Source organism: Lissotriton vulgaris, chromosome 7 (genome assembly GCF_964263255.1).
Source record: "Lissotriton vulgaris chromosome 7, aLisVul1.2, whole genome shotgun sequence".
Classification (NCBI taxonomy): Eukaryota; Metazoa; Chordata; class Amphibia; order Caudata; family Salamandridae; genus Lissotriton; species Lissotriton vulgaris.
In genome coordinates, this window is record NC_141695.1 from 149,623,395 (window position 1) to 149,638,880 (window position 15,486).

Consider the following 15,486-nt stretch of genomic DNA (forward strand, 5'->3'; position numbering starts at 1 on the left):
AGCAAATAGTGGTTTATACTGGAGAAGAAAACCATGTATGGAGAGTTATAAACAGGTTGTAATGCATGGGCATATGCCTCCAAACAGAGAAACGGAATCCCACGGAACTATTACTCCTAATTCTAAAAGTCATTTAGCTGTGTAACAGTTCCAAAAAGTGTAATGCATATTTCTGGGAAAACAATATGCCTGAAAAAACCTTTTTCTATACACACTTGTAGATAGTTACGTTTAGCTAAGAGATTGGGGGTCACGCGTGGGAACAAATATAGTGGTCACTTAATTACTAATGTGTTCACACGTTTTTCACTTAGGGAACCAATCTTCCACTTCATATGATAGAAAAAACTCTGATGGCTTAATGAAGTCACGTTCGACCTATAGCGTAGGAAAAACAAAAGGTGCTTCCATTACACATAGGGTATCGCCGCTGTAAATATATTCATAGACGGCACATATTATTAAAAATTGGATTCTCAATTGGATTATGGTTCCTAACACATACCTCCAAGAAAGTATATTTCCACACAGATATTTCTTCATATTTTGTAGGCCAACAACGGGGAACACGTCTCCCGGTCCGATTCAAATCCTGTATGACAACTCCCCTGCTACACAATCTATGGTATACACGGAGAAAACAACGGAAACGACATTCGCGCAATAAACAGACCACGCAGTTATAGGCGTAAAAGGCCATTTATTAGACCAGAACTGCGCATAACAATAGAACAGTAAACAATAACAGAAAACACCCCACTCATCCATCCCCCCCATTCGTTTCAATCATTCATGTCAATACTGAGCCCTAGCGGCTCCAAACACCCTCCACTTGCCGTCAATCACCCTTCCAGCCCCCAGCCATTGCCAACTTCAAACCAACTTCGATCCGTCCTGCCCAAGTCTCCCCCCCAAGGGATGGGTATGCCCGCTCTTGACCCCCTATCCCTTCGGAACCTGCCTACCGCAGCTCTGGCCTAAACTGGCAACGCAACAAAGCCAACCCAAGAACCACCTCTAACTGCCGGGTGGGTGGGCGGTCTTTTCGAGCTCCCTCCCGATGGTGCCAGGCGCGGAAAAGAGGAAGATCCCTTCCTCCCCCGCGCTTAAGTACCCACCCCCTAGCTCCTCCCCTTCCCCTGCCTGGACTATCCCCTGCGCGAAAGACCCCGGGGAAAGACTAGTCTGCGACTCTGCTTTCCCCGGGGCCCGGCATCGCGCAATAAACAGACCACGCAGTTATAGGCGTAAAAGGCCATTTATTAGACCAGAACTGCGCATAACAATAGAACAGTAAACAATAACAGAAAACACCCCACTCATCCATCCCCCCCATTCGTTTCAATCATTCATGTCAATACTGAGCCCTAGCGGCTTCAAACACCCTCCACTTGCCGTCAATCACCCTTCCAGCCCCCAGCCATTGCCAACTTCAAACCAACTTCGATCCGTCCTGCCCAAGTCTCCCCCCCAAGGGATGGGTATGCCCGCTCTTGACCCCCTATCCCTTCGGAACCTGCCACCCAGTGGACCCCCTGTAGGGCGGTACACTGCCCCACCCCCCCCCACCAAGGGGCCGTCCGTCCGTCCGCGCAAAGTCACTCCCTCCGACACCAGATCGACTCGTTCCACAACTTGCTCACCACATCCCTCAGTTCCATCATATACCATGCATTCCCCAGGCGAGACAGATGCACACCGTCCTCCCTAAAGGCTAAAGGCTCCTCCAGGCGAAGTCCAGGATGTGAGATAACTTTCACCCCCCTATCAACACAGTAGAGTCTCATTGCCCGATTCAACTTTCTCCGGGCCTTTCCAATGGCCCCGTGTTTCATGGCCCCTCTCCAAACTTTACGGGGGACCAGCTCCGTCCAGGCAATGCAGGCCCTGGACATCCTTGATTTAAGCACATCCAAGTCCCTCTGCATCAATTGCAACAGAGCCAGTCCAGACAATTGCACCAGGTCGTTCTCGCCCAGATGGATGATCAACAGATCCGGGCACCCCCTTTGTGGGACCATCTTCGCGAGCCAGGGCAGTAGTGCCCCCCATCGCATTCCGCTCTTTCCCCACCATTTCACCTCGTGCAATTGTCCTCTCAGTCCCAGGTTACGTCCGTAAACCTGCTGGTCAGCGTACTTGGATGCCCAGTGCACAAAGGAGTGCCCAACGATCCACGTCACCGTCTTACCACCCGGGCCACCCACGCAACCTACGAAGAAAAAAGATGTTAGAAACGGGCAAAACAGAAAACACAAACCAACAAACTGCCTGGGACCCCACCTACTTTCTCACATACCGCTCGCAGCAGCGAGACTTCCAACGACCAATACTCCGGATCCGGTCCCAGGACCAACCCAAACGAGCCGCTGCAGTGGCAGCCCCAATACGGAAAGAATGAGTACCAAACCCCGCACCATTCATCCCCAGTCGACCCAAAGCCATCCTCAACCCCGCCAACAGCTGGCCCGCCGACAACCTCGCACCCGAAGTATGCTGGAAAATTTCACCTCCCGGCGGGCCCCCAGCCCCGCAGAAGGAGCGCCACTCTCGCACCGGGCAAACCGCCCCACCAGACTCGTTCAGCCACACCCACGTACCACGGCCCATCTGATCAGTCTTCGAGCGGCCCAGCCAAATCCCCAAACGCCCCGCATCCACCCGCACATCCTCGTACAACCGCCCGGGCCCCCGCCTCGTGCCCAGCAACTCAGACACGCGAAACGCCCCGAAAAACATCCACACCATGCACAGGCGAAACAAGCCCACCTCGGCCCCGTCATAGCAACACTCAGGCAACACCCCCACCAGACGCACCAACAGGTCAAACGTCACCGCCTCCCGCAGGCGCCTCCCCCCGACACCCCTCTCCCGGCCCCACCCCCGCAACATGCGAGCCAGTACCACATCCTTGGTGGGGTCGAAACCCAGAAACAGAATACAGTAAAAGGAAATGCCAGCCAACTTTCCAGAAATCGTTGCAGCAGTCAGGCCCCGGTCCATGCAGGAGAGCACACAGCCCCTCACACCACCCAGCACCTCCGACTCCCCACTCATCACACCATCCACCATCCAGCCCATAAAAGAACTAAATTCAGACCATGCCAACCGATATGTCCTCCTTGTGGACGGTGCCAACGAACCCTCCACCAGACCAATCATCCTCACTCCCCCAATGCCCAGATGCCGGCCGGCAGCTCGGTCTTGCAGGCGTCTGCTCCCGGCGCCAGATGTCGGAACCGCTGCCACTGCGAACGAGACAAAGCATCCGCAATGTCATTATTCGCCCCAGGGACATGCTTGGCCCGAAACACCACATTCAATTGCAGACACGCCAGCATGAACCTTCGCAACAGCTTCAACACTCGCAGGTCCCTCGCCCTTTGGTTATTCACAAGGTCCACAACCGTCATGTTGTCTACGTGGAAGAGCACCGTCCTGTCCCGAAAGTCATCCCCCCACACCACCAGGGCCACCAGCAAAGGGAAGAACTCGAGAAAAGCAATACTCCTGCCCTGCTTCATCCAGGAGGCTGGCCAGCTCTCCGCGCACCACCGCCCATCCCAAAAGACTCCAAACCCCGCTGACCCAGCCGCGTCAGAAAAGATCTGGCATTGCCACACCGCCCTCTCCTCATCAAACTCCAAGGGCACTCCATGAAACTCCTGCAAAAAAGCGATCCAAGTCCGTAGATCCGACCGCACCCCCAGCGAGATCCTCACCCGGTGATGCGGAAGCACTGCCCCCGACATGGCCATGCCGAGCCGCCGACAGAACGTGCGCCCCTCCCGCACAACCCGGCAAGCAAAGTTAAGGAAACCCAGCAGCCTCTGAACCGCCCGCAAAGGGATCCTCCTCTCCCCCACAGCCCACTCCAGACACTCCAAAATCTCCTTCACCTTAGCCGCAGGCAGACGCGCCAACCATGCAACCGAGTCCAACTCGATCCCCAGGAACGTGAGGCAACAGCTGGGACCAGCCGTCTTCTCCGGCGCAAGAGGCACCCCGAACTGCACCGCCAAGGCCTGGAAACGCGACAGAGCCCTGCCACAATCCCCCGACCCCGCCCTGCCCAGGAAGAGGAAATCGTCCAGGTAGTGAGTGACCTCGCGGCACCCGCTTACCCTCACCATGACCCACTGCAGAAACGTGCTAAACAATTCAAACAAAGCACAGGAAATGGCACAACCCATGGGAAGGACCTTGTCGACATAGATGGCACCCCCGAACTGCATGCCCAAGAGCCCGAAATCCGCTGGGTGAATCGGCAAGAGCCGGAAAGCCGACTTGATGTCGCACTTCGCCAGCTCAGCCCCGGGACCACAAGAACGCACCATCCGGACCGCATCGTCCACCGACGCATACAGCACCCTCGAGTCCTCTTCCGCAATGAAGTCATTCACAGACCTCCCCTCCGGCCATGACAAGTGGTGAATCATCCTGAACTCCCCTACCTCCTTCTTCGGCACAACCCCCAGTGGCGATACAATCAGGTCCGGCAGCGGCCAATCCAGGAACGGCCCCGCAACCCGCCCCTCCGCCACCTCCTTCCTCAACTTTGCACCCACCACACCCGGCAACTCCTTCGCTGACTTCAAATTCTCTGCCCACCGCCGCTCCCTGGGGCCCTGATAACCCACCCGAAAGCCTTCGGTGAAACCCCAAAAGAGCCGCGCCGCGGCCTCGCGGTCAGGGTAGCACGCGAGCCACGGGGCCATAGCCTCCACCTTAACCGGAGTAGGCGCCCTTCGGGCCAGGCTGTCCTCGCCCCCTGGCGTTCCGCCACTGTTCAGAAGGGGTGGCGAGCGAGAGGCACTGAGTGATGGGGTGCTTCCCTCCGCACTTAGAACACTCATGTTTAAACTTGCACGGGTACCTGGAGCAGAAACCCCGACTGTAGCTCCAACACACTCCTGTGGTGGCCCCCCCCGGTTTGGGCGGCTGTCCGGACACGATGGTGCTGGGCACAGTTCCGCCCCCCGCCCCGCCCTGGGCGGGACGCGTCGGAAAAGACCGATACAACACCGGCAAACCGCTGGCCGTATGCATAGAGGCCGACGAGTGCGACAACGCCATCCACTGCATCCAAAGTTCCTGATCCACCTCCCACCAGCTTTTCTCCGGATCGGCGCTGACCCTGGCCCGGAACTCCTCGTCATAGCTCAGCCAAGCAAACCCCCCAAACTGCATCTGAGCCTTGCGGATAATGTCCATGTATTTGAACAACGCAATCGCCCGATCGAGATACTTCACACAATAGATGCTAGCACAGATCAGAAAAGCCGAAGTCCAATTCTCCATGGTGATAGGCACTCTAGGCCGCCTCGTCAATTCCCACTCCTCTTCCTTGGAACCCTCCTTCGCCTGAACCTCCCGGTGCAGTAACTTAAAAACATCCACAAACTCATGTCTCCAAATCTTCTCCCTCATTTTCTCGGACAAATGTGACCCCAACGGCATTGCCAGCCCCATGTACGGCATTTTCTTCGGGACCTTCACCCCCTTTTCATCTTTCCCATCACTCTTGTCAGTCTGCACCCCCAAAGTTACCGACTTACCATCCACCTTCTTACCATCCTCAGGTGGACCGCCCGAAGGCGCCCCCCCCTCCCTCACAGACCCATCCCCCACTCCCACCGACCGGCAGGCCCGCTTCCTCCCCTCCCCACCCCGGGGTGCGTCATCCCAAACCGCCCACCAGGCACTCTCACCTGTTAGTGCCTCTGTCCGCTCCCGGGGCCATCCTCTGGACTCCTTTCCACGGGCCTTCACCGGTCCAGTCTTCTTCCGAGATCCGGGGTCGACCTGCAAGACACCAAGGTCGTCACCCCCCGCTGCGCGGCCTACGCCTTCCAGGTCATCCCGCACCTCCCCCTCTTCCAACTCCTCGCTCTCAGCACTGTAATCCAGTTCAAGCACCGGTTCCTGATCCACACCTTCAGTCGAGACACACTTCACTGCACGCTTCACACCCTTGGCTCCACACTCGCGGCCACGCTGTACGGTGGCGCCACCAGAACTCGTTGCCCGATCCCGCGGGGGAGGGACAGCCGCCGCGGACGGCCCTACAGCTTCCGACCTGCGTCTTGGAGCCGTGTTGCGCCCCGCTAGGCCCCCCTTGGCTCTGCCGACAACTGCCGACTTGGATCCCCTCCCGCCCCCCAGGTCGCTCGAACCTGGCAGGGCCCCGGCACCATCGGGCCTCAAAGCCGTGCTGGCCGTCCCTACCCCGGCCGCGCCCCCAGTAGAGTGGGCGGCCAGGCCTGACCTCTTTAACCTCGCCTGCCGGATCTCCTACTCCTGCCTCTCCGCCTCCCTCTCCTCCTCCGAGGTAGGGGTGGGGGGCCCCTCAATGTCGGGGCCCCACACAGAACCAACCCGGGCCCTCGTCTCCTCAGCCCACCTGACCTCCTGAATCTGTTCCAAGATACGCTCTCCCCTGGCCCTCTCCTCCCAGGAGACAGAACCCCAAATCGGAGGGGGGAGCGGCTGGCCGTGGCCAAAAAATTCGCCCCCCCGTGGGAAGAACCCCACCTGGTGGAAACCTTGGACCCAACCCGGGCCGCCAATTGGAACCAGGGAGGGGGAAGCACTCCTGCCCACCGCAAACCCAGGCACCAGCGGCCGAACCACGGCCGGGGTGCCCGCCCTGGAGCCCCGGGACAAGTCAATCGGGCCGCCCCCAGACACCCGCAGGTCCAGCCCAGGCCCATCCCCACTAAAAGAAGCCCCATCCAAACGAACCAAGGCCCCGGGGGCCCCGCCGTCACCCTCCGACCCGACCAGGCCCAGCGCGGGCCCAGCCCGGGCGTCACCTAGCTCCACCCCCTGCGCAGCACCGTCCGGCGCCAACAGAGGACCCTGGAGCGGAAGCTCCTCGGGCACGGCCCGCACGGCCGCCCCCGAGGCCCCAGGCAAAAACTCCAATTGGGGGAAGGGGCGTGTGGAAGTCGTCCGACGCTTCCCGCCCCGCGCAGTATCCTTAGGGACACCCGCCCCCCTCCTGGCCCCCGAGCCACCCTCCTGAACCTGGTCGTCCTCCAGGCAGGCAAAAACCGCCGCCTGCACCCCCGCCAAGGCAGCCCTCGTGCCTCTGGTGGCCCCCACCCAGGCCTGGTCCATGACCCCGGGCCTAATCAAGTCATCGCGGCCGGCCCTAGCGAGCAGTAACAAGGCCTCACGGACCTGTTCCGCAGACACCCCAGACATACCGGCCAAATCAGCAACAAAAGCAAGAGAAAGAAGTACAAAACCCAGCTGTCGAAAGAACAGCTCCGAGAACAATTCCTAAAAGTAGCACTAGGCCTCAAACTACGCACTAACTACAACTCTTTTCGAGCTCCCTCCCGATGGTGCCAGGCGCGGAAAAGAGGAAGATCCCTTCCTCCCCCGCGCTTAAGTACCCACCCCCTAGCTCCTCCCCTTCCCCTGCCTGGACTATCCCCTGCGCGAAAGACCCCGGGGAAAGACTAGTCTGCGACTCTGCTTTCCCCGGGGCCCGGCATAGCGGCAAACAAGACAAAACGAAGGGAGTATCTCCAAAGAGAGATTACGTATATTCACCTCAATAACTCTTATACATCCTTCATAGGTATGCTGGAGAAAGTCTTAAAAACCGTATACTGAGCAATGTCAATGCCGTAAAGGTCATCACACGCCCGTATCTGTAGAATAAGTTAAAAATAGATGCAGGAAAACAGTTAACGGACATTCCCACTATGTATCGAGATATTAAGGTTGTTCGCAGCCCCTACCCTTCTGTTCCTATGCCTCTTACCTAGAATTGTTTTTCGTTGGACGATACGTGTTGCGTCTTCACAGGTCGGTCTTAAATGGGAAAGACGCCATTCAAAATTAGACCGCGTTATATACACCAGCGCGCAGGTGCATAGACCTTCCACTTTATTTCCGGGATACATGTTTCTCTGAAAACACTAGGACGCTAACCCTTGTGCCGTGGATACATGAACTTTTGAAAAAAGACCCAGCCAATATTGTGCGGTAATGACTCAACAACGTCCTGTATCGCAAAGTTTAAACCCCATAGTTGAGTAATGGACATATTTTCTCCTACAGTAATTGAAGAGGTTTTTTCTTAAAAATTATTTCACCCGAGACTTTATGGAATGAGACATAAAGAATATATATGTATATCCCGCATCCGTCGATATACGTTCTCACTATGTCTCTACTGAAATGGCTAATCCCAATAGGATGTGCGCTAACTGATCGAGCCACACCACAAGGTGGGACATTCACTCGCAGAGCCACTGCTATTAACCTTAAAAATACAGAGAAGCTTAATTTGCTACTGCGGTATACAAAGGACCCAAAACATTTACTTACAGAGATATCTGCTATACATTTGCCCCCGTGTGTAAACCCACATATATGAGGCATTTATTCAGACTTTCAAATCGTGTCTCAAAAGCATTTACTTATCTTTTAGTTGTTAACCAAAAGAGTCCCGATACAGAAAAGATACATACTGTACAGAAAGGGTGTGTTCAAGAACTTACATTAATCGGGTGGGAGATTATACGGTTCTTATAATAGTTGGAACCCTTCCTATGGTTACATTAATAAACAATTTAAATTGCTCCTATAATTCGTTCCCACTCCTCTTTGAATTGAGGCCCTTCCTAACCGTATTCAGATAGGAAATGTACCATTGTTCTTGGTGCTTGTGTGTGGTTTGGATATTACCCCCTTTTTCCAATCTTGAATCTCTCCAGAATAAACCACTTCAACTCATTTTCACCATGATTCTCCTCCAAATAATGTGGGACTAGGGGAGCCGTCACCTTCTTTGTTTTTATTGCTGACCTATGTTCCTGGAATCTTACACGGGCCTCTCTACCCGTCTCCCCCACATATGCCAGTCCACATGGGCACACAAGAAGATAGATAATGTATGAGCCTGTGCCTGTCATGAAGCGAGATCTTTCTAATGTTCATACAGCAGTAGGCTCACATTGCGTCATCTATCTGTGTCTGTAAATCACTTTGCCAGGCTAGCCTCACCACAGTATATTTATTTTCCCTGTGTGAAATAGTAATTTATATATGGCGGTAACCATCTTACGCAGTGATTTGGTTTTAAGCACATGGGATAACTCCCGCACTTCTGGGGGTTCTGTTAAGTCATCTCCCAACAGTTCACGCAATGCTCTACGCACCCTGTAATACTGAAATCTGCTCAGCAGAGTGGTAGCCTCTGCAGCTTCCTCAACTTGTTCCCAGGTCTTAACCACCCCATCTTGAAAAAGATCCCCGGTCACTTCTATAGCTAATGCACGAAGAGACTGAATCACTCCTTTGTCCCAGCATGGCCCCAACCATAGTGTCCATTCAATCGGCATATCCGGGGAATATAGTACCGCTCCCGCCTGTAGGTGCAGAATGCTGTGCCAGGTGTGACAAGTAGAATTAATGGAGTCTAATATGCCAGTTCTGTGGTCAATAGGCTAAAATATCGTGGGCGGTAGCGGAATCGGATCAGCAAACAATCTTTCCATATGAAGGAACGGAATATCCGCCTCTCTGTGAATCCAGGCGTGCACTTGGGCTCCATGCGCTGCTCTATAATGTAATTCAAAATCCGGCGCCCTTAGACCCCAATATGATACGGTAGTGTAAGGACATTCCACCGCGTCCTCGCCTGTTTCCCAGCCAATGCCAATTTTATCATTGACTGGTTAACCCTATGGAAGAAGGTACGCAGCAAGACTATTGGGATGTTCGTGAATAAGAACAAAATCCTGGGCAGAACAACCATCTTTGAGATTCGTCCCATCAGCGACAAAGGAAGGCGGGACCACAACTCCACATTGTCCTCAAGTTTATCTATGGCTGTGCCGTAGTTTTCCCTAAACACTATTTCTGAATCCGTATGCAGTCTTATACCTAAATATCTAGTAGAGTCAGTAGACCATGGTAAGGGGTACTCCATGTCAAATTCCGCCGAGGCCGGGGTGAGAGGGAACACAATCGACTTTGCCCAATTTACTTTCAGGGCCCTAACAGCGCTCCGAAGTGTAAGACCTCCCTGATGACAAGTTATTTTCAGGATCACGTACATACAGCAGCATATCATCCGCGTAGGTTGATCCCACTATTCTGTATGTTGGGAACCCAATTCCCTTGTTTCCATGGTACTCATGCAACGCACATGGCAACGGTTTGGCCATCAGGGCATATAGCAGTGGCTATAGAGGGCAGCCCTGCCTAGTCCCCCTGGAGATGAATACTGGGTCAGTGACCAAGTAGCCCAGGCGAATACGTGCCATAGGTCTGTAGTATAAAATACCAATTAATTGTAAGAAGACCGATCCCAGTCCCATTCTCGTCAGCACTTGCCTCATGAAGGCCCACTCCACCGAGTCAAAAGCCTTCTCCATATCCAGAAATACTGCTATCGCTTTAGCATCTTGTTTCACATGCTGCATGGTACCGAACACGGTACGGATTTTATAAGTAAGGTTCCTAGTCGGTATAAATCCAGGCTGTTCCGTGCAACTTAGATAGCAGACAAGGGGGCGAGTCTGTTAGCTAATATTTTAGTGAATATCTTGGTATCTACGTTAAGCAGTGAGAGGGGGCGGTACGAGCCGCACTCCTCAGGAAGTTTCCCCGGCTTGGGAATGGCAACCAGAAGGGCTTCCCTCATCATCATAGGCATGGTGTCCGTGAAGCACATATCATCAAATAATGTAGCTAGGTATGGGAGCAGTAAGTCCATAAAGGCTTTATGGAAGGCGACGGTAAGACCATCTGTCCCCTGTGCACTCTTGGTTCGCATTCCCGCTAAGGCCTCCGTGATTTCGTCTTTCTCAATAGGGAGCTTCAGGAACTTTCTATGCATATCTGAAAGAAATGGTAATTTAATGTGTTCCAAATAATTCTTACTTTGCTCGTCTGCTCCCTCTGAACAGAAAGTGTACAAATCTGAGTAAAATCGTTTTAAGCGCTCTGCAATTTCTGTTTCATCTGTTAATAAGGCACCTTCCTCTGATCGGATCTCAGGGATCTCCGTCTTACCTCGCTGCGCCTTTCACCCTCCCCATATGAACGGGCCGTGGCATACTAGCCCATGTGTTTCACTTCGCTATCTGCAGCATCGTGGTATTCATCTAACAGTGTTTTAATCTCTGTTCCCAGGTCGACGCCCCCCGGCAATCTGTTGTTGCTCCAGGTCTTTCAGCTTTTGTTCTAGGTCTGTTAACCTCTTCCCTATGGCCCTAAGCACTCCTGAATGTTTAGACATTGCGATGCCTCTTATGTTTTTAAATGCTTCCCATATTGTCTGAAAGTTGTCTACTGAGCCAATGTTTTTGGCAAAAAACGTTCCTATGGCTTCTGCTAGTTCCTTCTTAAATATCGGGTCCAGTGGAGAGTAAGGGGAGAATCGCCACAAAAACGTCGGCAGAGTCTTCTTCGGAGTGGTCAATATCAGCAATAATGGGGAGTGTTCAGAGAGCGTGCGCGGAAGTATTACACAATGGCAGATCTGATCAATTAATGAAGAGGAGGCCAGCCAATAATCTATACGCATGTGTATATTGTGGTAAGCTGAGTAGTGTGTGAAACCACCTTTGTCATTGTTGCGTACTCGCCACACATCACAGAGATCCATGCGGATCATTATGCTATCCAACATTCCCGCCGCTGCCACCGGTCTTCTAGTACGGCCTGCCGATCGGTCTAGGTCTGGGTTATGTATCAAATTGAAGTCACCACCCCCACAGAAACTTGTCATTCTGATTAATTCTCTGTCACATTAGCTAACGCTATGAAAAACTCAGGACTGTCATAATTGGGGCCATACACATTTACTATGATTAAGTCCAAGCCTCGCCCTTGACAGTTAGATATTGTGTACCGACCTTCTACATCTGCATGCAGCGGTGTAATTTTGAAAGGTGATCTTGGGTTAATCCAAGTCAGCACCCCCCTGGCATGCATTGTAAATCCTGCTGAATTAGAATTTCCCAGCAATCACTTACTACGCAGCATAGGGCTCAATTATGGTAAATGTGTTTCCTGTAGCATGGCGATATCCAAGTTTTGTCTATTTAGGTAGCTGAGCACTTCCCTAAGCTTACAATGGTCATTAAGCCCACTAACATTCCACGACACAGCCCGCATGGCATCTACCGGGCATCTAGTGTTGGTAGCATCATGTGTCATCATCACTGTTGTCTATTCTCATCTTGAGTCCTAGTGTGTTGTGTGCTTGTGCATAGTGTACCGTAGGTAAAAACAAAAAACAACCACCCCAACGACCCTTAATCAAGAACCTCCCTCCCGCCCTCCCTAACCCCTCCCATAGCAGACTTCCCCTAACTTGGTTGCATGTGAACGCTGCATACTCCCCCTTTCCCATTCCCCTCACTCAAATACCCTCCCCAGTTTCAACAGTTGTGCAAGGCATTCGTGGGCGGAGGTAGCTCCAGATGCCAAGCACTATCACCAACCAACATTCTCTATCCCCAGACCTGTCCCACATATGTCATCAATAACAGTGTACAGTATTTACCGTTGTACAGACCTCATCTGTATGTGCATTGTTACTCTATTCTCGCTGTCCTGACTATCCTGACTGTCCCTGCCCCCCAGTATCGCCAGTCGAGGTACCATTCCAGTCTTGCTACTAGTGCAGTCAGAAAAAACACTTTTCACTAGTTCCTGTTATAAGAACCCGGAACTTTCCGGACTTACTATTGCTGCTGTATCCACTGCATGTTTCCTGGTAATTCCCCAAACCCCCATCCCCTCACCCTCACTCACCCCTCCCTTCCATCTTAATCATCTGGGAGTCACAGTGTCCCTGTAGCAGTCCTGATCCTAAAACGAGCCTCCGGCTGCTTCATCCAGTAGCCGTCACTCCAGACTTTAACGCTGCTCCTTTGACCAGCTTTTGATTGCCTGCTGTAATGCTTTGGGGTCGGCATAAATGTGCGAGCGTCCTTGTCTATTCACTCTAAGTTTTGCAGGCTACAGCATAGCGTAGTCGACACCTAGGTCTCAAAGCTGTTTCTTAAAAGGAACAAAAAGTCTGCAAGCCTCCTGAACACGAATAGTGAAGTCAGGATATAGCGACAATTCGGAACCCTCGTATCTCAAGATTTTCTTCTCTCAGGCTATGCGGAGCGCTGTATCCCGGTCCCGGTAGTTAAGCAATTTCGAAATTATCGGCCATGTAGGGGCGCCCACTGGTGGCTTGGGGCCCAGGGAGTGGTGCGCCCTCTCCACCACAAACATTGTGGAGAACACACCCTCACCCAATAGTGGCACCAATAGCTTCTCCACGAAATGCTCCATATTCCCTGTGGGCGTGGTCTCTTGTAGACCCGTAATTCGTAGGTAACATTGACGGGAATGCCCCTCCAAATCTTCGGTTTTGTCCTGCAGCGTACGCAGCACCTTCCCCAGTTGTTTATGGTCCACATCTAAGGAGGTGTGCGCTTCCTCTACCTCCGTTAGTCGCCTTTCAGACATGTCCAGTCGTTCCGCATGCTTGTAAAGACTGTCCGCCTTTCTATCCATTCTTTATGAAAGGGCGTCCATTTTTGTCCCAAGTGATGTGTTGCGGTGATGTAGCCTCTCCCCCAGGGGGGGGCCAACGATTGCTTCCCCTCCACCTGCTGGTAACCTGTGTTCGCAAGCTTTCAGTGCACAGTCCGATGGGGAAAGGCCTCTACCGTTGCCACACCTGTTCTCTGTGGTGGGGGCCTGCTGAGATGGCGTGTCCCTTCTGCCGAGGGGTATAATGCTACTGGTCCCAGTCCACCTTTCTCGTCTGGGGCTAATGATGTTCAGGTTTGGAGGTTACATGCATTACTTCGACCCCGGAGTGAACCAACCATAGGCTCTGCCCCCACTACACCCCTCTCCACGATGGAGGTCTCCCGTCTCTGCAGTCGCGTTAAAGCACCCTGCTGCCCTGCCCAGTGTGATAGACACCCTTGTGCTCTGTGATTGTTTGTGGGGGGACCTCTGTCCAGTCTTTTTCAGTGGCACATGCTCTGTTCTCTGCCTCAAATCCTGCCACGCATCTCTTGTACCTTCATCACTGTGATCTGAGCTCAGAACCCGCGTGCACTCCAATATTGTCTTCTTTCACCTTCTACAGCGCTGATGGCAGCTCCCATCCCCGGTGTCTGTCGCCGCCCACGCCGCACTCGCCCGGGCTCACCAGACCTCCCAGGTCATCTCAAGGCTCGTTTTAGGGTGTTCGCAGTATGAAAGCGCACCTAGCCTAGTGCCGTTCCTGCACCAGGGCTCGCTGGTCTACGCTGCACAGCCTCCGCCCGGTCAGCGTAGTCTCCGTTCTATGGGAGTTCTGTGGCGCATTGACTCTGCTTAGGCTTTCTCGGGCACACTGCGCCTCCGGTCCCACCTGCGTGTTAGAGTCTCGCTGGACAGCTGCTGCCAACCCCACAATGCTCCCCAGTCAGTGAGCCTGCTTATGTTAAAGCTTGATCCCCAAGCACCTCCACTCCTAGCGGTGCACACCGTGAGTCGTCAGCGCACACCGCACGTCGAGTGAGGCAGCTCTGCTTCCGCCGGCAATTGAGCTCGGGGATTTTCGGCCTGCCAGCCGCTCCATTGTATCTCTCGGTATCCGCTATTGTGCATGTCGGATTTTCAGTCCAGACGGCTCCAGCGCTCCCGCTTCCCTTCCAATAGTTAGTTCATGGACGAGGAGAGTAAGGGTACGCAAATACTGTTGGAAAACATCAGGATATTGAAACAACACAGCGGAGCACTGGACTCATGCAGCCATCTTGTTCGCGAGCTAGCTCCGCCCCCCAGGAAGATACAATACTATCAGGAGTAGCTGACTAACTCAGGTAGATCTCAAGAGCCAGTCTACATTTGGTTACCAATTGTTTTGTGACCACTGTGGGTTCCACAATGGATCAACGTAGAGTGTGACCATTCGTTTTATCGATTTTAACATTAGCTAATGCCTGGTTGAGCAGATCATCCCTTCCCTGTTTGCTAGTAGGTAGAAAAACCGATATGCACAGGGGAAAATGATCACTCAACGAGTTATCATCAACAATAACTGAATGCAGCCTGGGTGCGTTGATATTAGACAGCAATATATAGTCTATTGTTGAGAATAGGCCTCTGCTATTGAAAGTCTGGGTCATAGAATTGGGTCTAACACATAGTTCGTTTGCAAAACCCAGGTCCTGGCTAAATAAAAAATAATTAAACAGCTCCCCTGAGCTGGAGTGGAAAAAATGAGTATTACTTATATCATCATCATCATCACTAAAACCACATATTTTACCATTCTCATAGGGGCACAAAGCGCAATTCAAATCACCTGCCATTATTTGCATCCTATCTTTAGCATTATCATTTCACTATACTTTCAGTTCATTACCCAGAATTTAAATCACATTAAAAAGTTTGTCTGGTGGGACAGTGTTGTACAGGTTTGCCAATAAAATACAGTGGGTTACACTCAGA

The 15,486-nt window shown here is 52.7% G+C and overlaps 1 protein-coding gene across 1 annotated transcript in view; it reads right to left on the bottom strand.

The window, feature by feature from the left end:
- Nucleotides 1-13,548, bottom strand: part of LOC147701031 (uncharacterized) — an 86,919-nt gene extending 73,371 nt beyond the window's left edge. Inside the window, exon 1 of the mRNA XM_086929291.1 lies at nt 13,284-13,548. Coding sequence (XP_086785417.1) covers nt 13,284-13,548 — 265 coding nt within the window. The remainder of the gene's footprint in view (nt 1-13,283) is intronic.
- Nucleotides 13,549-15,486: the final 1,938 nt, after the last annotated feature.